A 24,167-nucleotide genomic window follows, 5' to 3' on the forward strand; every position below is an offset into this window, starting at 1 on the left:
TTACTTTACCTCATATTCATCACAAGGATCAGGCCCAATGACTATGAAAATTACCAGACCGAAAACCGCCAGATGACTTCCCCAGAGTCCAATTTCTCGTTATTCAAGTAAGTTCTGGGGGCCCCCAAACAGTCAGAGCAGTTTGAAAAAAAAAAAAAAAAAATCCCAAATTACCTCAGGAAACAAAGCTTAATTTCTCCTCAGAGATCAATACTTGCAGAAAAGGCTCTTAGGGATCAACTTTGGCCAATTAATGGATCTTGTAGAAAAGTAGATTGAAGTGCAAAATAAGGACTCTTTTTGGCCCTTGTAAATAGTAGAGCATCCATCCACAAGTCAAAAGAACCATACAGTAAGTGACCATTTGACACACATCTGAAGTGTAGCTCCTCAGCTAGCTGGGTCTATATTCAGGAAAAATACACTTCTATTGAAGAAGGGGGTAGGGTGGGAATTCACAACCTAATTGGCATTCGCCGTCACCTCTGCCAATATCCTCTGAATTCCTCCCTAACATTTTTATTTTCCTCTGATTCAGAAAATTTTAATATGTAGTCTATGAACCAATCCAAATTTCAAATCCAGTTGTTGAAAACTTTTCACTGCAAACGTGCCAACTTGAATCGACATTTGGTAAGGAAAAAAGCTAACACAGAAAAATTAGCCGCAGTAACACCCTGATAAAATTTATCTTTAAGATTTACCTGAAGGAGAAAGCTTGGTGTGAAATGCTCAACACAATGCCTAACACATCATAGTCACAGGTTAGTAAATATCTAACTGAATCTAACAATTAATATAAAACAAGGAATGCTTTACTGTAATGTAACAATTTTTCTACACTTGCGCTCTATTTTAATGGATTAGAAAAGATTAGCACCCTTTAGGGGAAAAAACCTCAGTCATATCAAATCTAGCCTTCGGGGAAAGCTACTGTATATATAAACATCCTGTCAATCCCAGTATAGCGTAACACATGAGTTATGAGGATGGTGCCAAGTACAGGACACTTACATAAAAGCCTTCTGGTAGCTCTTAAAGCTATTACAACATATCACTTCACAAAACAAAAAGCTGCCTGTTCTACTATGGAAAAAATGTTAATCTTAGAGATTTACCTGTTTAAGACAACTGCTGTATACCTTCTTTCCACAAAAATAATTCCACACAAAATATTGGTAAATGGAGAAGGAAAATTTGTCTCTGGCTTTTCTTTTTCTTCAATTTCTTCATCCTCCTCATCATCCTCAGAATCACTCCAAGACACGTAATTATCCTGATTCCTGTTATTATACCACTCAACGCTTTCAAACTGCTGTCGCTCATACGGTTTATACTTGCGTAAGATTTCAAGCAGTTTTATTACTTTCGGAGTTACAAATTTCAGGTCAAGTGAGGCAGGTGAGAAGTGCTCTTCACATAGTGCATGGATTTTCCTTAGGAAAGTGTCTGTAAACAATAGAAATTTCCTGTGCAGCTCCTCTTGTTCGTGTTTGATATATTTCTGTAGTTCTCTTACCATCATTCCAGCTACTTTATCTGCACACCAGGGTCCCAGAACTACCAATACCGCACGACAGTCTGAGAGTATCTACAAAACAATGTAAAGGCCCAAATGCTAAACAATAATCATGCAGTTATTTTCATGTGGAGTTTAACTGGGATTTAAGTTGTCTTTAGTCTGCCCCTTCAAAATAAATTTACCCCTCTAATATAAACACTGAGGTTAATTCCCCAAGGCTAGGGGGAAAGGCCAATGGTCTTTTCAAGCTCTACTTTTTCATATATACGCCCAGAACCATCCTTTTGTTTTCCTCAGCGAAAATAATCAAATAAGAGAAATTAAAAGATGCAATTGTATACAGTTAATAAAGCAATTTTAGAACTGTGATTAGTTCGAAGTACAACTGAGTCATTTACTTCTAGGTAAATATGCAAAGAACTATGTAGCAGAATATACATATATATGTACATGCAAATGCAACAGAGTATGTAATTTTATTTTAGGTATCAAAGAAAAGCAAAACAATTTTCCTTGAACTTTATCTATGCCCAGAGTGCCACATCTTACAAGCCGAGCTCAGAGCAGAATGTAAATCCATATTAAAGCTAAAAACTGAGGGACTGCCAGTTCTGCAGGCAAGTAAAAGACACACTGGGTTGACCATGGACTTAATGAGAAGACAAGTGTTGAGCAGAGCCTGGGCACTGCTGCTCCAGAAGAAAACCAGCAGGAGAGAGTTAAGACTTAGATTCCGTACAGTGCTACCGTTCACAACTGGCCGCAAAGTCCTGGGACAATGGTTCTCAAGTTTTAATGGCATCGGGATAACTGAAGGGCTTGTCAAATCTCAGACTGCTGGACCCCACCCACAGAGCTTCAAATTCAGCAGGTCAAGGGTGGGGCCTGTCATCTGCATGTCTAAAAAGTTCCAGAGGGAAGCTGCTCATCTAGGGCCCACACTTTGAAGGCCACTGTCCTAAGGAATTGCTTCTCAAAGCTGCACTGTTCAGGGATGACGAGCTCATATCCAGTCACATACAAAGAAAGAGCCGAAGAATTCATTCAGCCCGGGGGTTTGATCAGGAACTAATTCATCTGACCAAGAAAAAAAAAAAAAAAAAAAACTGGACTCACTTCTTATACTTAAATAATCATGACATCTCCTTAAACCAGGGAGGTCTATATTTAATAATATAACTGTCTGTCGGGTAATAGTAAACTCAACCCAATGCAATACATTCAATGAAAAATGTCCAGAGATAAGAAGGTAAGGCCTTAAACTAAAATGTATATAAAACAGCCTCATTAGAAGAATATTCATTTCAACATTAAAAATAAATAGAAGCCTTTTATTATACCCCCCATACTTACTTTGTATATGCTTACCTGTTTAGAAATTAAAGTAGAATCTCTTTCTTTTGAATGTACAGATATGTTACAGTCATTGATAAAATTAAGTGCTTCTTCTAATTCCATCAGCAGTCTTTCATAAAGCCCACTTCTGTCAGTAAATGGTCCACAGTCTACCACAATCTCACATGGCTGAGAAGTATATCTTTAATATCAGAAACAAAAGTTGTCAATACACAATACACAAATTCACTACAGCATTACAATCCATTATATATCTAAACCAAAAAAGAAACTTCCTATTTTCATTTGGAATAACAAGCAGGCTCACAACAAGCATTCCTAAAGTGGTGCTCCTTCTATCCGTACTGTGTTTGCCTGTTAGGTCTCAATATGAATTTTGTTACTGCATTATTATCCCAGGTTTTTCATTTGGTTTTTTTAGGTTTAGCCTTTCATCTTTTGCCCCCTTAGGCATCATCCAGAATGAGAAACAATGTTAGTCAAAATACTCAAGAAACTCAATAATGATGATTTCTCAGAAGCAGAAACAGGGAAGGGGGAGGGGAGAAGATCATAGAGAGGAAGTGTTACCATTAAATTTATCCATTTCCACACTATTTGAAAACGTTTAGCATTTGCAAATGTCAATTTTATTTTTAACGTGTTTTTAACATATCTTCATAAGGAAACCTCCCCCAAATTTCAGTTAATTACATTATCATTCATGTAATTGGATCTTTCATGACTTTCATAATACAACAACCAGAACAACACACAAAATCCTAAAAGCACATATAATAATTAATTAAGGAAAAGAAACACAATAAAGACATATTTAAATACTACAGTTTTCATTATTCCCAAAGAGAATTTTTAAGAGTCACATTTTGAGAATTAGGTAATGCCAGACTCAACAGATTACTTACCAGTTTTACCCAAACACTCTAATACCACTGCTTCTCCTAAAGACTTCAAGTAGTACAGGCCTACCAATCTAATTCAGGTCAGATAAAAGCAAAAGTACAGCCTTTCACTTCTACATCACAGACTGTCTTAGCTCAGGAAAATCAGAAAACAGCATGTCCTTAAGGCCATGAGATTTGTATTTCACCTTACATTTGGATTCGTAAGTTTTATGAATCTACAAGTTACCTTTTCACCTCACTCCACAAAGAGAACTCTTTCCAAAATCCTACTAAATGACAGGTACACCACAAGGTGTTTTCCATGTCATCAAAGAATCCCTTGACACCACTAATGCCATTTTACAGGCTCAGGAACAATAAATGACTCACTTGAAGTCACATGGCTTACAATTAGTGGAGCCAGTACTCAAAACCCACGTGTGACTTAACTTCATAACCTGAGAAATAAGTCATCTCTATTATAACTGTTCTAAGAACCACCACTTGGTAATCTTTAACCTTGTTAAAGGCTATATCTAATAAGGGTATTTTAATATGAATTGGATTAGTTATATTTATTTAAAAACCTCATTTATATAGGCTCACTTCCACCAACTTAGATCAAAAAGGCTGTTTGTGTCTGCACGTTTTAATGAAACTCGAAATAGCAACCCCTTCGAAGAGACAAACCTCAAAGTCATAAACATCTTCTCAGAAATTCACACCCACTTTCAAAACTAGAGGGTGTTTCCTATTATTTTAAAGCAGGTTGTAAAATATTGAATCCTGTAAATAAATAAATGCTCTTTCAAAGCATCATGTGGGACACGTGGGTCAAAACAACAAAGTGTCCACACTTGCAGAAAAGGACGCCGATTTCCAGAGTTCCCCAGTCCTCGTCAACACCAGCAAATAGGATGGGCCCGCGCTTATGCAGCACTTCCTCTTAAGGCAGAAACACCTCCGTTACTCTCTGTGGAAATAACGTCAGATTCTTGCATTCGAAGATGACTGTCCTGATAAGGAATTCTTAGTCTTGCTCTTTCCTTTTAGTAGCCATTTGTTCCCTTAGAGACTACCTGCAAGGCACTGAGACTGAAGGCCTAAAACCGTCATAGCAGGTCTCACTAAAGCCAAGTCAATACGAAGTGCATACCTGTCTAAGACCACCAAGTCAGTTGCAGTTTCAGCATTACTCTTAAGAATTTTCTCCAGTTTCTGAATCTTTTCTTCCAATTCCTCTGGATCACATTTCCCATTTAAAATGGAAGCAGTTAGTCCCAAAATACGAGGACATGATGGACAATTTTCACAGAGCTAACAAAACAAAAGACACTGACAGTAAGGGATTCATTTTGCAAGGCCCTAACCAAAGAGACAGCATCCTAATAAAACATGTCAAGAAGACCTAACAAATACTAAAATTATCACTTACAGAATTACTGTAGCTTGTTTAAAAGATCAGTTTATCAAAAAGGAACATTTAAATATGCTATGATGGATTATGAATTCACTTATGATAGATCATATAATTTATTGATTTATATTATGTTTAAATTTTTATTATAGACTTAGAACTTGTTATAAATTTATTACAGTTTAATATTATAGGTTATAGATTTAAATGAACATTAATTTAATATTCATTCATTCATTCCTACACTGGAACCAAGTTCCCCAAACTGGTAACTAACACTGCTTTTGATCTATAAAAACATTGCTTATACTCAGTAATTTGACCTGCATTATTAAGACTGATAAAATCTAAAAACTTACCTTCATAATTTCTCGGTAGGGGTGGTCTAGGATTGCAAGGTGACACTCGTCGAACACCAGAAGGTTAATGTCTGATAGTGATAAGTAACCATTTTTCAGAACATTCAAGGCGACATAGCAAGTCATAACGAGAACCTAAAATAAAACTGCTATCAGTATACAACACATGCCATTCACCTGCCTGGACACACTTCTATGAAATCAGATTATGGAACCACTGTATTTTAGGTGAAGATTAAGACACTCATCCGTAAAAATTAAAACCCAAATCCTCAACGTATGGAAGCTCGTACTTGAGAACCAAGGTGTAAAATTAGGAAAACGCGGAAAGAGACAAGAAAGAAAATTTTGATAATGGAGACCATGTTTTTATGATAAATCTACTAAGTCTACTTCAGGTTTTTAGGTTCCTAGAGCCATAATTTTGACTGATAAGACCTATCAGTTTTATCAGTTTTTCCCCATCAAACTGACAAGGTTTTCTGGAAGCAGACAGGGGCTTATCATTCTGTGGATTTTAAGTGCTTTACTAGTGAGGGCTTTACCCCAATATGTAAGACATACTAGCAAACTGGGGACTGCTCAGCTTAGTTAGGAAGCATCCCTTAACCACTTCAGATCCAACGCACGAAAGGCCCTCAACACAAGCTGGCTACATAGAAACGTCTACGAGGAAGTCTTCCATCAAAGACGCTAAGACCTCAACCAAGAAATGTCTCCAGTTTCAAGACATTTAACTCAAGAATAAACTTTGTGAAAGCAAGTTATCTGCAAGATGGAAATAGGTCATAGGAATTTGTGTTTTTCAAGCAAGTAAATCATACTGTAAAAGCTGTTTCTTTTCTATCGCATAAGAGCAATAAATGTCAGTAATTTACCTGGCTTTAGGATGAGATTATAGTAAGAAAACGCATGAGGGCTAGCTTCTAGGCTGACAAAGTACAGAAAAGTAGAGTTTTCAAACCTAATTCAGACAACCAAGGCTACAGATCATCTCATAAACCAAGGACTTGTACAGATTTATTAAGTGAAAATTCTCTACAAGTCTTACCTGGTGCTTAGTAAACTCTTGGTTCCATTTCTCTTTTGTCCAAGACGCACTTACTTCCAGGTCTGAGTATTCCCCAACCTTGAGATCTGAGTGAGTTCTGACAGCTGACACTTGTTGAGCAACCTGGTTTGCTGATTACAAATATAATATGCCGTGTAAATACGAGAACTCCTCCCTAAACGGCTCTCTGGACTACTAACAGTTAAACAGTTCAGGAAATCCTTATTATTATACATTACACCTAACCACCAATTTAGATAGCCAATTTAAAATCATATTTTCACAGTAATCTCCAAAACACACTTAATAGACTCACCACCCCACCCTCTGTCATTCACTTCAGAGAGCCTTATACCACCTTCCTTCTTTAAAGGTGATTTTCCCCAATCTAAGAATATAATTTCTAGGTTGGAATGGCAACTACTCCAGATCCACCCTTCCTGTTTTCTTCAATAAAATTAGACTGTATCACCAAGAAATAAGACAGACTAATATGTATTTAAAGCACATGAGAACATCACATGCTGAGACAATCTAAAAAAAAAAAAAAAGAAGAGGAGTGACATGGTTATATTAGTACCCGAGCAGTTTATATTCACATTTTATACTCTTTAGTTTAATATCTAATCCCAAACACATAAAAACCAGTACTTTAAACTATTACTGAATATCTAACTTTTAAGTTAAGCATCTAACTTTCCTTCTACAACTGGTATAGCAAGATCATAAATCAAAGTTACCTATTTCATAATCAAGCACCTTTTGATACACTATGTGAAGCTAAAACATCAAAAACAAAAATAACTACTTAGATCAGATTATATTCCGAAAGTAATCCTTCAAAAAAAATGCAGAATCGGAATTAAATGCAATTACGTTTTAGAAAAAAGCTGAAGTTTAACACCTATGAAGTAAGATGACTAACATTTAAGAGAAATACTATAAAGTTAAGAAATAAGACAGAATGATATTTCTGCTTCAACAAACACATTATTCATCAACCACTCTATACTTTCAAGAGTTTAACTTAATACCCACAGAAAAAATCTCCTTAACCATAAAATCTCATCCAGTTTTCCTCCACACAATTTGATAAAATAATTTTTTATTACCAGAGTTGACCAAGAACACCGTCCTTTTGCCATTTCTGTTGAAGTCTCCCCTGATCTGATAGGACAGCTCTTTAGTGAGTAGTACTGCAATAAACGTCTTCCCTGAGCCAGTGTTTAAACAGACTATGGTATTATGATCCAGAGCTGCTTCAAGCAGTTCAACCTAGAAATACAGTGGGGAAAAAAAGATTATACACTTCTTATCTAAGTACAGAATTTAGAAAATTGGATTTGTTTTAATTCAGAAAATTTCACTGTTTTCTAAAATCTTCCTCCAACAAATCTGCCCCTTCAAAAAGCATACGTTCTACATCTTTATATAAGAATAATAATCAGAGACATTAAAATACCGGTTACACATAGCTGTGCTGTGTAAATGTGTTGAAATGGCATTTACAATTTCTTTAAGAATTATTTTCACAGGGACAGAAAACTTCTCTAGAATAATATGAACTGAAATGACTATAACCATGGTTCTTCTCCCAGTCCAAGGTTGCTCAAACCAATCTCAATTCCTACCCAGATCATGAGGACAGACACACCCAAATAGATACTAAGGAACAGTGAAGTTTTCACAGGGGGAAAAAAAAAAAGAAAAAGAAATTTCACCAATAAAACTATCAAATCAATTACCCAGCAGATGTTAGAAAAGAAAAGGACTATTAAGAAAAAAAGTATCTGGAATGAGAAAATTAATCAGAAGAGGAAAGCTTGAAAAGGTAAAGGAGTTTTATATAAGTTGTGTCAACTGTATGCTAATTTATTCCATTTTAGTGAAAATGCTCCAGTATTAGTGTTCTCATTAGTACCTGATATTTTCTTGGCGTATAAATGTTATCATGAATTGCTTCTTGTTGCCATGGCAGTCCAAAGAAAGGACCCATTGGTGAGGAAGCAGGGGTCATGAGCTGCAGGCCTGCCATGCTGAGGGGTTGCAAAGCAGGGCTTTTCATTCATCCAGTGTTTCTTTCATTGCATTTTTGTTCTAGCACAGCTTACTACAAAAGGGAAAAAGAATACCATTACACAACCATGCAGGGTTAAAAACAAAAGAAAGCACGGAAACAAGAGGAACATCAGAATATCATTCCTATGGGCCTTTTCAAACTCTTCATAATTGTTTTAGCTTTTTCATGATCTAAGAGGATCGTTTTAAAAGTCAAGCATTCTGTACTCGCCAACCCAGCAATTCTACACCTAGAAACCTGTCTAAAAGAATTAGGCGGCTGCACAAAGAGGTAAACACATGAGTATTTATTGCTGCATTATTACTTAAGAACAAGAAATAACCTTAAAATGAATTAATCAAAAATTAGCTAAGTAAATTATGGTCTAGTCTTAAAATAGAATACTATAAATCCATAAGACAGATCTGTATTTACTGACACAGAACTGTGTCCATAATATACCTTTAAGAGAAAATATGTACAGTATCGATGCCCTTTAAAAACATGTAAATACATATGTAAATATATTTCAAACATTCTTTGTAAATTCTATGATGCTACTATTGATAAAATAATGAGAAAACTGTATGGAAGGCACTTCGCACTGTGCCTGCACACAGGAAGGATTCAAATGCCTGCCAACATTTGGTCATTTTATCAAAGGACCATAAACACAGAAGGTCATTCTTCTCAATTGACAACCTATCACAACTGCACAGCTGCTCAACTATTTACATATGTATCTTTAAAATTATTCATATCCTAGATAAATTAAAACAAGGCAACACCATTCTGTGAAATAAAAGTTATTTCATGGTATCTAAGCACTCTTCTATATTGCATATATTCTTCCCCAAAGATAAAAATGATTATGTAAAATGAGAAAATAATAATTCAGTCTTTTTAAAATTCCTAACCTGCAGATAGAGGGTTAGGGTTTCAAATCTCTACGTGAAAGTCCATCAGCAGCAGAATTTACCTGCCTTGTAGAAGGGAATTTTCTCCCTTGTACTGCTTTGCAGTGTTCATTGTTATTACTCTATGACACTGGAAAGAAAGAATCCCCACTCTTTGTTCCTTGACAACAAAAACTCTGAATCTCTTGACATGTTAAATTTATAACCATTGTACAACACAGTGACTTAAATTGTTGCAGCTAATCCAACAAGAAGTCTCAAGAGTAGAGTCTCTTTTATGCATAGGTATAATACCAAATTCTGATTTCAGAGCTCAATTCAGTTGACAAGAATTCAACATCCAGCTAATACAAGTAGGATCTCAAGTAAATGGTAAAGGGGCAAATGGCTGCAGGGCCAAGGACCTCAGCAAGGCAGGCGTGTCCGTGGACCAGACAGCACAACCATTCTCATTATCCCTCTCAGAGGAAGATGGCAAGCACAGCATTCCAGAGCACATTATGAAAAACTATCAAGTCATTATTTTGCCTGGGTCAAGCAGAACTATGTCTTTCATGAGAAATAACGTGCTCACTCTCTACTGAATCAAAGTCCCAACAGCCTTTCCTTTTACCCCTTTTACACTCAGCATTCACTTCTCACAACTGTACAGGCCCACAGGATAAACACCCTCAGGTTGACCATTCAAGCTTCTTAACACCGCTGCAGAGAACCTGAGGCGGAAGGCTATTTTTCCTAACTTCCTAAGATCCAGCAGGTTACGCTGAAGGCCCAAGAGATTTGCAGGCACTTCCCACCTGCCTACCATTCTTGGGATATCTCTATGGTCCTCCTTATCCACGGGTTCCACACCCGCAGGTCGAATCTATCCTTGGTTGGATGAATCCAAAGATACGGAGGGCCAACTGTACTATGCAAGGGACGTGAGCATCCATGGATTTTGGCATCTGCAGGGGACCTGGACCAATTCCCGTGGGCACTGAAGGACAACTGCACTTGTCCTTCAGGACTCCAGGCTGCTTACTGGTAGGACGATTTATCATTGTTAGGCCTGACACCTCACTTTTCACCCAACCCAAATGTTAATCCAAGACCAAACAAAGACATGGTGGAAGGGATCGGGAAAGAAGCCTAAATCCTGGTGGTGGATGGAAATTTTCAAAGGAGAAAAGAGGGCAGCAGTGTAAATCCCCAAACACACTTCTTCCACCTCCAGAAACCATGTACAGCAGGAACCCTCCTTCCTATCACTGTCATCATTTCTTTTCATGTACACAACATTAATAATAATGACAGTGCCAGAAAATAGTCTAAAAAGTAAATGAATGTTCTATTTTTAGAACAGTCTAAAAAATAGTCTATTTATAAATATTTAAATATTTAGTTAAAAATTTATTATAGACTATATAAAGTAGTTTAAAAGTAAAGTCTATTTTTAGAATAATCTAAAAAATAGAAGAATGTTCCTTTTTTATTGTTGTTGTTCCATTTCCTTAAGGGGGAACTATATTCTTCAAAATTATCAGTATCAGTACAAAGAAAAACTATGAAAATGTTCCCGATTAAAGAAGACTCTAGAGACATGACAACTAAACGCAGTAACTGACCTCAGACGGGATCCTTTCCTGAGAGCAATGCCATAAAGACCATTACAGAGTCCACTGATAAGGCTGTAGATACAGCAGTGTTACATTCGCTGAGTTGATAACCGCACCATGACTATGTAGGGGAGCATCCTTATTCTTGACAAATATATAGTGAAATATTTAGGAGTAAAAGGGTCATGTTGTATGCAACTTATTCTCAAATGGTTCAGAAGAAGAAACTACACGTAGATATACAGAGAGAGAATGGGTGCAACTGATAAAGCAAATGGGGCAAAATAGGTAAAGCACGTATCCTTTGTCCTAATCTTATTTTCTGTCCATTTGAAATTACTTCCAAATAAAGAGTTTTAAAAAGTAAATAAATAAATATTACCCATTAGACTAGGATCTCCTTGAGTACAAGAGCTGTATGTCTCACACATATTCCTACCACCTACCGAACCAAATCACACCCCAGACATGGCAAACAAAAAATACAGGTTCGTAAAATGCAAATACTGTCCATGTGCGTGACATAAAAACCTTCAAACAGTTTCTATTTGCCTTTTATAACTTACATCACATTGCATATATTCACAGAGACACATACATACACGACTTATTCTTTTACTGGCACACTGGCAAACATGCTCCACGAGAACTAGATGTGTGTCTCCTTCTTTACAGCTCTTATTACCTGGTATAATGTACCATATGTACATTTAGATAAATATCTGATGAACTGAATCAGAGATTCATGAATGTCCACACAATACCATACAGAACAGAATCATAGTTCCAAAGTTATTTCTACAGTATTTGGTTTGGAAATCCATGCCCGCACCACTCCTACTCACCCTGAAGGGTGGATACAAGACAGAGAATTTGCAGGGAAGTGGAGGACGGCAATTGAACCCTCCCCGTTACATTTCCAGAAGGTCACAATATTTAAATTAATTTTCATTCATTTAGTACACAGTGACTGGCCCCAGCGATACACTATCTATTTGAAGAAAGCAAATCCAACATTTAAAAAGTCAACAAGTAATCCAATAATGTGAAAACTGAAAAACCTATAATTTTGCCAATTTTTACTTTCTTTGGCGTGTTTAAATAGATTTTTTTTTCTTAACTTGGTCTTAATGAAAAGCTCTGAATCCCTGCTGGTAAGTGAAAGTTCTATAGTTTCACAGATTAACTGACTATGGTTAACTGCTTCAGCAGAGCCAACAGAGTAATCCACATGACTATTATCCAATCACAGATTTCAAATTTCTGGTCAAACAATTAACACTCACGAAAGCTGTGAGGTTGTTTCATAGCTTTTATATATGGTTCATTTAGAAATAACTTAGTAAAACACATGAATAAAAACTCTCTTCCTCTTTCCACATACGATAAAGCCCCGATTTACCGTCTTAATGTTTGAGATCTCTGTGTTGCTGTTGTCTGAACTGCATTTTGACATTGTGATAGCAGTTTATTGGAAAATCACAGCATACCCAAGCTTCTGCTCTAAAAATAAATGCAAAAATAGCCAAGTTTAAGACTCCTGTACTTAAACTAAGTATAAACGCATCTACAAGAAAGCCTTATGGATATGAAAAGCTGAATAAAAGGCCATTACTTTGGATTAAAATTTAAACAAAAGACATCTGGGTTATTTTAGGATACTAAGTCTTATTCTAAAACAAAGAACAAGAGAATGAGCTATAACAATAGCATGCCTAATTCCCAGAGACTGGGGTGGGGCGTGGGCTGTCTTGAGAAAAGTTAGAGGAAAGATTTAAAAATGAATGCAAGGAAATCAAACAAAGTACATAAATTCTAAAGACAGTGATTAGGGAAATGGAAAAAATAAATAAATAAAAGGACAGAGATGTGTCATTTCCTAAGTTCATATATACAAAAGAAGTAAAGAAGATCACCAGAAGAGTACTTGGCTGAGTAATCCAAATCACCCGGTAGCAAGTTTTCACTACAAGTATGAAATCCATCAGCAATTTCAATTTCTCAAAGGAAATTAAAAATACGAACTCAAAGAACAATTTAATCTAATGATAAACTCTTTTATAAAATTCATTTATGAATAAAAATTTAAGAACTCAGTTCAACAATGTCAATACTGTGGAGAAATTTAAATTTACGGGTGGTCCTAAATAATCCTAAGAGATTATAAATCAAAATCAAAATTATAAGTCAAAAAATAAGGAAGCGTAGGGCTTCCCTGGTGGCGCAGTGGTTGAGACTCTGCCTGCTAATGCAGGGGACACGGGTTCGAGCCCTGGTCTGGGAAGACCCCACGTGCCGCGGAGCAACTAGGCCCGTGAGCCACAACTACTGAGCCTGCACGTCTGGAGCCTGTGCTCCGCAACAAGAGAGGCCGCGACAGTGAGAGGCCCGCGCACCGTGATGAAGAGTGGCCCCCGCTTGCCACAACGAGAGAAAGCCCTCGCACAGAAATGAAGACCCAACACAGCCAAAAATAAATAAATTAATTAATAAAAAAAATAAATGAGGAAGCATAAAGTACTGAGGTGAAAAGCTTGATTTAATCAACAAATGTTGCTTTTTTTAGATTTGATACTGGATTTCATTTATGCTCCTTAACTGCAATGCTTCTACTACCACAAGCTCAGGAAAAACAAATTGGCAGTGGTTTCTTTTCACTTATTTGTGTCTAGTCTAGTCTAGTCTAATCTATAGGTCGTGCATGGAGGTTAAACTTTCTCATTTCATACACAAATTGGTTTCGCTAATAAGGTAACAAAGCAGAATGGGGAAACCTTAACACTACTTTAGTATGTACATATTTACCTCAAAATGCTGATTCTAAGTTCTTTCAGTTTCCAAGTCTGTATTAATTCATACCCTAGGTAACCTAAAAGCAATCAGAGAGAATATTTTAGAACATACAACTCATTTTTAAAAAACAACTTTAAGAAATTTCCTACTTGACAAACTTTTCTGATATTTATCTTATCAGAATAAGATCTCTGATAAAAACAATTTTTGTATTTATCTATTGGGAATCAAGAAAACAGTATATGTATGAAAGGGCTGCCCTTTAAAAATCAGTATTTATTATGTTCTATTACAATTGGGAATTTTTAAGCGTTGTTAGTACAATTCAATTAGATATAAGGAGAATTCCTGGAAGTAAATTACATTTCCCCCCCCCAGTAAAATCTGGCTTTAAAAATACTAAAAGAGGGCTTCCCTGGTGGCGCAGTGGTTGAGAGTCCGCCTGCCGATGCAGGGGACACGGGTTCGTGCCCCGGTCCGGAAAGATCCCACATGCCACGGAGCGGCTGGGCCCGTGAGCCATGGCCGCTGAGCCTGCGCGTCCGGAGCCTGCGCTCCGCAACGGGAGAGGCCACAACAGTGAGAGGCCCGCGTACCGGGCCTTTTTTAATACTAAAAGACTACAGTAAGTCAGTACCATGCTTTACATGAACTTATAACCCCTTACTCTCCTAATGAGTAAGTTCGTGTTTTCAAAAACTACCTCATGCTTTGACTTTTAATTCCGTTCTGTACTGCCACCTAGTATGATGTAAATGCAATACACCAACTTGGCCTGATGTGTCACACTTGACTTCTTTCCAATTCATATTCACCTCTTTTCTAGAAACACCGTAGCCAAAATAATAAGCTGATAATCCTTTAAAACTTGATGCAACTCCACTATCACAAAATTATTGCTGAGTTATCCAACTTACTTCCCTAGACAATTCTGTATAGAGATAAATTAGAAAGTTAACATGCCAAGTACAATGACAACTTATGTTCATACTACGGAGCCAATAGGTCAAGTTTTCTAATTTTAATTGATGACTACGATTTAAATTACATACATGACTCATGTTTGATAGGTCCCTTTAAGATAACTCTGAAAAAGACATGCCACATACCAGATGCTCAGTCAAGTTCTAGTATAAACCAACAAACTTAACCTAATTAGCATCTAGATCCCATATATGGCTGTACTCTTTCAGACAAAGGCTTGTAACAACAGACAGCTAACCCTCCTAGTTTGAAGTCTAAAGGCATCTAGAGCTTCCTGGTGCATATTTTCAAAATTGGTAACAGAAAACTTCCAACTCATTCATTTTATTATGTGTCACAGATTCTGATACTACTAACTTTACAAATATTACTGTCCAGATTTCATTCCTGCTCTCATGAAGCCCAAAATGCGCAACTACCATGAAGTTCCATAGTGAACAAAAGAACACACCCACACAACATCAATATTGTGACATTAAAACACTGTCAAAAATACCCCTGGAAGCTAACAGATAAAACTAAAAAACGTCTGAAGAGCTTTTAGTCTGTAATACAGTAACAAATATGCTATGGAGATCCAAGACATTAATTTTAACTCCAACCAAAGCCTAAATGCTAAGAGCATCCTTGGCTATGGATATAAAATAACAGGTTTATAATACAGGTTGCTGACGTAAGGGCAAATTAAAAATAAGTGGTTCAATTCTCCCACTTGAAAATAAAGGAAAGAGACTCTTTCCCCTCCTTTTTTTTTTTCAGAACTTCTTTTTCAGTCCTTTTGTGCTGTACTTGAATCTTTATAAAAGCCAAATAAGCCTCTAGCCAGTCTCACTTCTCAGGAATGTTTTTCCTTAAGATATGTCATCACCAAGAAAGATAATGCCCAATCTCCCAGTTTCCTAGGATGGCCTAATTTGGCAACTGACTCCAAATTGCAAAACCTACCACCAGTCATAAAGATATGAGAAAATTAGCAATTTTATCTTGAAAACATGGGTGTAAAGTGTTGTAACCACTTAGCTATACAAAAGAATAAGGTTTCTGTCTTTGCAATCTCTTCAGTGGATAGCCTGAGATACACATCACATTCTAGTTTAATGCTTAATCAATAAAAATTCTTCCTTCCCTTCTACATTTTTGGAGAGATTTTCTGGGTTGGGAGGAGATTTTGTTTTTAATTATATTTCCCCAACATTAGCTGTAAAGAAAAAAAAATAGTCCAATTCTCAAAAAGTATTCACGCCAAATAACAAAATCCACTTCTTGAAACTTAAAACAGTAGAAAAATCCTAAAATATACTGCTCAGCTGCACTAGAGAGAGCAGTTTTAAAAATGAAAATAGAACTTAAGTGCGCAAACACCTCCTCTTGTTCCTAAAAAGGAATCTGCACACAAGAAGGATCCAAGGTATTTACAAATAACTCCAAACAACCTCCCTTTTCTAAATTAAAGTTAGAGGAGAAAGAGAGGAGGCTGTTTTAAGTTAATTCCTAAGTCAAGCCAATGCTCTCACTTCTTAATATTTTGGAATATAGTCATTCCCTCCTCAGTGAGGCCCTCTGATGTGGGAGGGACACTGGGTAAGGCCACTGCGGATGCAGAAAGCAGTCTTTTCTCTTTCTTTCTTTTTAAGTATCTTTCATTTAAAATAATCTGAATGCTAGCAGAGTCCAGTGTCAGGAAGACCAAGGTTTATCAGACTCTACTACCTCTCTCTAAGGTTGTTTCCTTGCCTATAAAATAGAGCACCTATTATGACGATTAAGTAATTAAACGCATAATAACCTTGGTAGAGCAAAAGTCCTTGCCCAGAAAATGTTCAAAAAAAGAAAGTTTTAAAGAAACCACACTACCATCTCTATCTACAACCACTGTTGTCATACAATTCTTAAGACTTTAAGGAACTCCTTAAAGAACCTAAAATGTTGTATCAATCCTAAGATTCAATATAAAAAAATTAGTCTCATACAAAGTTAAAGTACTATACAAGATTTTATACAGTATTTTTAATCAGATGAACCTGAAAAACCACAAACTCCAAAATACCTAGTCATTATGAATTTAGAGTACAATGAAAATCAAACAAATTTAAATCACAAAACATGGTATACAATGTAAAATAAAATTAAACACCTCTGTGTCCACTAGTCCTCTTTAAAAGCAAAAACCAAGAAGTACTACGTGCTACTTCTGTTTGGCTCCCCAGACATCACTGCAAACATGACTGAACTGTTTCTTAGGCAACGAAATGGTACACAGCTGGGCAAGTAACCGTCGTCATCATCACCATCAGACAAGTTTTGAAAATATTAAAATGCAAGAAAAGAGAAAACAAAAAGATAGGAAACATCCAAAATACCCACTGTACATAAAATAAATATTTCAAGGATTTATCAACTATTATTTGGGGAATATAGATTATGAAATGACTAAGGTCAAACCAAAGAGTGACAGACCAAAGAGAAAAGGGATAATAATTTCAAAAATTTAAACACTGGAATTTTTAGTCTTAGGTAGTTAAATACACAGCACAAGAGAAATATTTCCTTTTCACTTTTGTCATATCTGTCATTATTAATTAGAAATCCTTGCATATAAATCTAGCTTACAACATTAACACAAACCACATTCAGATATGCACCCTTCAGCATTACCATTTATAAGAGCAAAAAATGTCCCTCCCACCTCCCCCAAAAACTCTAAATGTCTAACAATGAGTGAGGGAATGGTTTGGTAAACCATGGATGGCTCACTTTATATGAACTACAGTTCAACTGAGCTATTAAAATGATGACAGTTTATAATAAACAAAAATGCTTATGTTATGGGATTCAATGAAAAAACTTTTATTTACAGGAAGATCTGATTGTGTCCTCAAGTTAAAAACTAAAGAAAAGAAGAAAGGGAGGAATGGAGGGAAAGAAAATTGCATCCAAAATTGAGGCTGGGATTACTACCATAAGTAATTTCTTTCTCCTTAAAACTTTTCTGCATTTTAAAATCCCCTACAATTTGAACACTTTATTACTTTCAGAATTAAACACACTCTTAAACTGAGGATGAAGACAATAAAGATATATGACTCTGTCTTAAGTATTGGGGGAAAAAACTCCCTTCTTAAGCCACTGAATGTGGTAAAATTTACCCCAGTTTCTATACTTAAACCACAAATTCACCAGCCTTCTTTTCCTGCACTACTCTATGAGCCAAACAAATTTCTGCACTTCTCTAAAATCTGTAGCATAAACATATTATATTTACATTTCCATGTAATTATGCCTAAAATGGGATTTGTCCAAAACTGAAGTTGAATACAGGTCAAATAGCATTTTAACAAATTCCATCCACCAAAATCTCCATATAGAAAGTAACTCTAGGCTGCCAGCCAATGGCCCACTTACTTGGAATACTTCTTCAAAAGACCACCTTCCAACACATCGAAATGGCACAGATACCCGCCCCTGCCCTTCAAGTCACCTATAATGACCTTACTTTGCAATTTTGTTTTCAGAAAGGTAAATATTTAATACATCACTAGCTTTCAAGGTGAGTTTTAAGGTTAATGTTTGATTCCAAGTTTCTGTACTTTACTCAAAAATATTGTTCAACAAGTGCTAGAATGTTACTCAATTCTACCTTTTACAACACATAAGAACATCCATGAGGGAAAAGGGTCCACAACTCTCTATGTCAAGCTGCTTTAAGATGCTACAATGTGAACGTTTCACTACTAAAGAGAGGTCAGTTCTGAGACAAAATGAGCCTAACAAACATATGATTATGGATGGACGCTTAGTCAATGTTGAGTCAGGAAGCAAACACATCAAAGTTCCAGGTGAGAGGCAGAGCCTACACCACAGCCACGTGCAGCCACTCATGCTCTCTGCTTTCCCTGTAACTCCACGACGAGTGTATCACAGCCTCCACAGATGAGCAGTACAAAAAGTGATATTTAAAGTGGTTTTCCCCACTTAAAAAACTCTCATTGCACCTCCTGCCCCTCAAATTATTTGTTCATTCATTCAACACGTATTTATTAAGCAAGACATCCCTAATGCAAACTTGTATTCTGGAGAGTGTGAGAACTTGAGTTCAGTTTTGAAGAATGTGTAGTAATAGCACTAGTTAGGGAGAAGATAATACAGGACATCGTGGGGATGAGGAGACAGCAAGTGAAGCAGCATTTAAACAGAAACCAGGCAAGTCGAGTTGAGGGAATTACAAGCTGTGTGCTGCAGCGCCGTGTCCCACAGGAGAACAGCAAGACCATGAAAGTGGTAAGATAAGCAGGGGCGAGACCATAAAGGGCCTTATACACAGCTCTAAAGGGATTAGAATCTCGTCCTGTGGGCCTTTTTAGTCTCAGCATACACCAAGGGTTGTCACCTACTTAATCTCAGCCTAAGAATGACTCTCTATCAAGGCCCATATACAAGAACATCTGAATACAACAAAGTAAGAGACGCCTGAACTTTACTCTTTCCTTTACAGGGGACATTCCTTTTCCTGGTTACAATCATTGCCTCTACGAATACAGGTTTGGCTGGAGCTGTCCCTGTTGGTGCACTGAAATCCCTTGTCCCAGGAACCACCCACCCACCCAGTCCAACCACGGAAGAACCAAGATGGTTGGTCACCCCACCTCTAGCTCCAATTCACTATCCCTGACTGCCTACAGTACATTTCCACTTGGAGATCAAAGGAACTTCTCCAAAAATTCCAAAAATTCAATTAATCTAAAAAGAAAGATGAAGATCTGCTACTGCTAAATACAATTAAAAAAACACCCCCTCACACAACCATTCTTACAGGAATTCCAGAGATGCTTCAAGAAAGAAAAGCAGCATCAAAATAAATGCAGTCTCCTAAGGTAACAACTCTTATTTCACTCAATTATGTTACAATTAAACCCAATATACATATATTATAGAAAGAATCCAGGTAAGAGAGGAAAGGAAGTAGGCTCCAAAGTCAGAGTGGTGAATGAGCCCGTTAGCTCTAAGACTTGCGGGCAAACGACCTCATTTCTACAATGGCACCTACACAGATGGCAGCCCCTTGGCTCCTCCTTCTCCCTACATAATCCACAACACACACATTTAACTCTAGCGTAAGTCAACTACGCAAATCACTAAAAAAATAGGTAAGATGTTTGTTGTGGAAAAAGGAATTGCACACATTGGAGAGAAGAGGTGAGAGACTGCGGGAGCCATGCTCAAAAAGACTCTCAGAGCCTCTCCTTGAGAGTCAATTAAGAGTATGCTACATGGTTCACAAATCTGGGGACCACTGAGAATGGGAAGAAGAGCAAGAACCAAAACTATAACTGGTCCCACCTTTCAGAATTGTTATAGTCCTCTTTAAAAAAACAGGCAAGTGCCCACATTGGACCAAAGGACAAAACTGGCGGCTACCGTATCCTGCAAGGATACCGTATCCTAGTGCTTTTAATCCTACATTGTTTGAACATGAGCAAAGCCACGAGGATACCCCATATGTATCTGCTTACACATGATTGCAAAGATAAAGTCTGGCACCTCTAAGGGACCTACTCAGTAAGTAAACTGTCTGAATGGCAAATAGACAATGTGACTGAGACACAGTATCCAACACTAAGAGCAGAAGAAGTAGCTGTCATTTGCCAAACTCAACCTCTCGCCAAGGACTACCAACAAGCATCAGTCCCAGAAAAAAAACAAAGGGATTAAAATCAAAAGTAGAGTACTCATGGAGCGTAAAGCTCCAGGTGACTCTGGGTACGAGAAACGTGATGAATCAAACCAGGACAGCAAGACAGCTCAAAACCTTCAATGAATTCCCTTTGCACTTAGGATAAAATCTAAAATCCTTACTATGTGTGACCCTGCCTCTCCCTCTCCCTGACTGGGGCTGGGTAACTCCCCCGTCTCCCACTAGTCACAGGGCCTTAGGCCCTCCACCGAGCTCTTTCCTACCTCAGAGCCTTTACACACACCATCCCCTGGCCATCTGCTCCTCAATCTTCAAGTCTCACCTCCAGTGTCACATTTTCACAAAGTTAACAATATCAGTTAAAAGACAGTAATGTAATATATATAATCCATATGTCCAGAACCAATCCGAGTACCAGGCACAAGCAGGATCTATCTGAATACATGAAGAAAGGCTGACAACTCTCACCACTAATAGGCAACTCTTAGGTAGAGGCCATTTGAATATTGACTGCCCCCCACCTCCCGGAAGGTTTTTAAAATACTACTGTTTCATACCTTAACTACTTATTTTTATTTACTATCACTTAGAAACAATCCTTCCAAGAACAACAAAGAATATGTTAAATTATAATTCATTAGTCAAATTTATCCAGAGTGAACTTTGGCCAAAGATTAAAAATTTAGCTTCCAATCTAATTAAAGATGTCACATACTGACAGCTTTTGAATATCATTTTCATGAAACTAACTCTATTAGTTTTCAGGGAATTAAATTTGTCCATATAAATCATACTTGTGCCTAAATTCTAAGGACATAAAAAACCTAATTTCAGTGACATTAAACACTTCTATTCTTCCATACACCACAACAAAGAGTATTTTTTTATATTAAATCATTAAATGACTCTCTTAAAAAGTTGTAATTTTTTCCACATAGAGCAAAGTTTTATCTGGTTATGTTTTGTTTTTTGTTTTTGTTTTTTTTGCGGTACGCGGGCCTCTCACTGCTATGGCCTCTCCCATTGCGAGGTACAGGCTCCGGACGCACAGGCCCAGCGGCCATGGATCACGGGCCCAGCCGCTCCACAGCATGTGGGATCTTCCCGGACCGGGGCACGAACCCGTGTCCCCTGCATCGGCAGGCGGACTCTCAGCCACTGCACCACCAGGGAAGCCCTGGTTATGTTTTAATATCAATTATATCTTACTCTGGAGAACACTTTGGATGATATGGACAAATTTCTTGAAAAATACAATTTACCAAAATTAACATCTAAGAAAGAGAAAATGTGAAGAAGCCTATAGCTTTTAAAGAAATTTAACTAGAAACTACTTATGGGGCTTCCCTGGTGGCGCAGTGGTTGAGAGTCCGCCTGCCGATGCAGGGGACACTGGTTTGTGCCCCGGTCGTGAAGATCCCACATGCCGCGGAGCGGCTGGGCCCGTGAGCCATGGCCGCTGGGCCTGCGCGTCTGGAGCCTGTGCTCCGCAACGGGAGAGGCCACAGCAGTGAGAGGCCCGCGTACCGCCAAAAAAAAAAAAAACCTGATTATGAAATACTCCAAGCCCAGATGTCTTCACTAGTAAATTCTTCAAAACATTTAAAGAGTAACCCCGATCTCAAAGACAAACTCTTCAGGAGGTCAGAAATAAGAAGAAATACTTCCCAACTCTTTACATGAGACCAGCATAAACTTGACACCAAAACCTGAGTACATTACAGGAAAGTAAAATTATAGACCTGTCTCTCAAACAAAAAATGTAAAAACACTAAATAAAATATTAACAAATTGAATTCAGAAATATATACAAAGGATAATGCATCGTGAACAGCCGTAGTTTATCAGAGGAATGCAAGGATGGTTTAATATTCAAAAATCAATCAGTTTATTAAAACAGCATGGAGGTACTGGCTCAAGAACAGACAATGCAACAGAACAGAATGTAAAAACAGACCCACACCCATAAGGTTACTTAATTAATGGCAAAAACAATACTGTAGCACAGTAGGGAAAAAAGATGATCTTTTCAAATGAAAGCTAGGCTAATTATGTATCTAGGTGGAAAAAGTGTATCTTGACTCCTGCCTCACATGATACACAAAATCAATGCCAGCTGGATATCTAAATGTATAAAGTAAAACAATAAAGTTATTAGAAAAAAATAGAAGAATACTTTCCTGTTCTTGGGGTGAGCAAAAATTTATTATACGGAAAGAAATTAACAAGCTGGACTACATTAAAATTAAGAACTTCCGTTTACAAAGTGAACTGATTAAGAGAGTGAAAAGCCAAGCCAGAACAGGAGATATATAATCAACTGCTACAAAGCAATAAGAAAAAGGCAGACAAGCAAATAGCAGGCAACGGTCTTCAAAGCACAGGATACCAAAATGGTCAATAAACTTCATCAGCAATTAGAGTAATACAAATTAAACCACCAGAGCTACTACCACACACCCATCAGAAGAGCTAAAATGAAGAGAGACAGCATTAAATGACGGGGAGAACGTGGAGCTTAGAGAACTTTCACACACTACTGGCAACACTGTACACTGGAAGTATCTGCTATGGCTGAATATACACGTACCCCCCAGTAACTCCATTCCTAAGTGTATGCCCAACTGAAATATGTACAAATATTCTCCAAAAGACATGCACGAGAATGTTCAGAACTGCACTATTCATAATAGCCAAAGCTGAAAACAAGCCAAATCTCCATCAACAATATAACAGATAAGTAAATGCTGACATATCACATAACTAAGTGCTATAACTCAATGATGCAACACAGAATGAATCTCACACACTTAAAATATTAAGTGAAAAAAACCACACAAAACCTTACCATATAATTTCACTACATAAAATTAAAAATAAGGAAAAATAATTAAGTCAGAATGGTGTTTACTCTTTTTGGTGGGGGCTGGAGGGGGGAGAGGGAAGTGCCTGGGAGGGGGCATTGAGAAGACCTTATAAAACATAGGCCATACCTGTTCCTTGATCTGGGCACTGGTTACCGGTATGTTCAATGTGTGCCCCTGTGATATATGTACTTTCCTGTATATCAACTGAAACTGATTTCACTTGAAGTTTATTTTAAAAGAAAAGTAAACAAGGGCTTCCCTGGTGGCGCAGTGGTTGAGGGTCTGCCTGCCAATGCAAGGGGATACGGGTTCGTGCCCCGGTCCGGGAGGATCCCACATGTCGCGGAGCGGCTGGGCCCGTGAGCCATGGCCGCTGACCCTGCGCGTCCGGAGCCTGTGCTCCGCAACGGCAGCGGTGAGAGGCCCGTGTACCGCAAAAAATAATAATAAATAAAATTAAAAATAAATAAAAAATAAAAGAGAAGTAAACAATCCTTAATACAATGTGTAAAAATTCTTCATATACCATGGCAAGTATGAAATATCAAAAGCTCCCAGAGTAAAGAAGGAAAGGGAGAAAATTTACCTTTATTGAGCACTTATATTCTATTATCTGGTTTAATCCACAAAGCAACACTAAGACAAGTTATCATCTCCATTTTAAAGGG

General features: G+C 37.4%; 1 protein-coding gene across 10 annotated transcripts in view; it reads right to left on the minus strand.

The window, feature by feature from the left end:
• DICER1 (dicer 1, ribonuclease III) overlaps positions 1-24,167 on the minus strand; it is an 88,817-nt gene that overhangs the window by 55,679 nt on the left and 8,971 nt on the right. For 3 of the 10 annotated variants that reach the window (XM_089908166.1, XM_089908168.1, XM_022576177.3), the window contains exons 2-10: positions 13,969-14,032; positions 12,566-12,666; positions 8,511-8,699; positions 7,702-7,864; positions 6,590-6,720; positions 5,539-5,673; positions 4,919-5,079; positions 2,891-3,059; positions 1,119-1,591 (exon numbers count right to left, since the gene is read on the minus strand). In XM_089908166.1, coding sequence (XP_089764292.1) covers positions 1,119-1,591; positions 2,891-3,059; positions 4,919-5,079; positions 5,539-5,673; positions 6,590-6,720; positions 7,702-7,864; positions 8,511-8,654 — 1,376 coding nt within the window. In that variant the 5' untranslated portion in view covers positions 8,655-8,699; positions 12,566-12,666; positions 13,969-14,032. Of the gene's footprint in view, positions 1-1,114; positions 1,592-2,890; positions 3,060-4,918; positions 5,080-5,538; positions 5,674-6,589; positions 6,721-7,701; positions 7,865-8,510; positions 8,700-12,565; positions 12,667-13,968; positions 14,033-24,167 lie in introns of those variants that run through there. The other 7 variants (XR_016392262.1, XR_016392261.1, XM_089908165.1 and 4 more) reach the window with 4 other exon arrangements.

The sequence above is a fragment of the Delphinapterus leucas genome, chromosome 2 (assembly GCF_059928025.1).
Source record: "Delphinapterus leucas isolate spDelLeu-1000000601 "Yukka" chromosome 2, BTC_Dleu_Yukka2, whole genome shotgun sequence".
NCBI classification, from domain to species: Eukaryota; Metazoa; Chordata; class Mammalia; order Artiodactyla; family Monodontidae; genus Delphinapterus; species Delphinapterus leucas.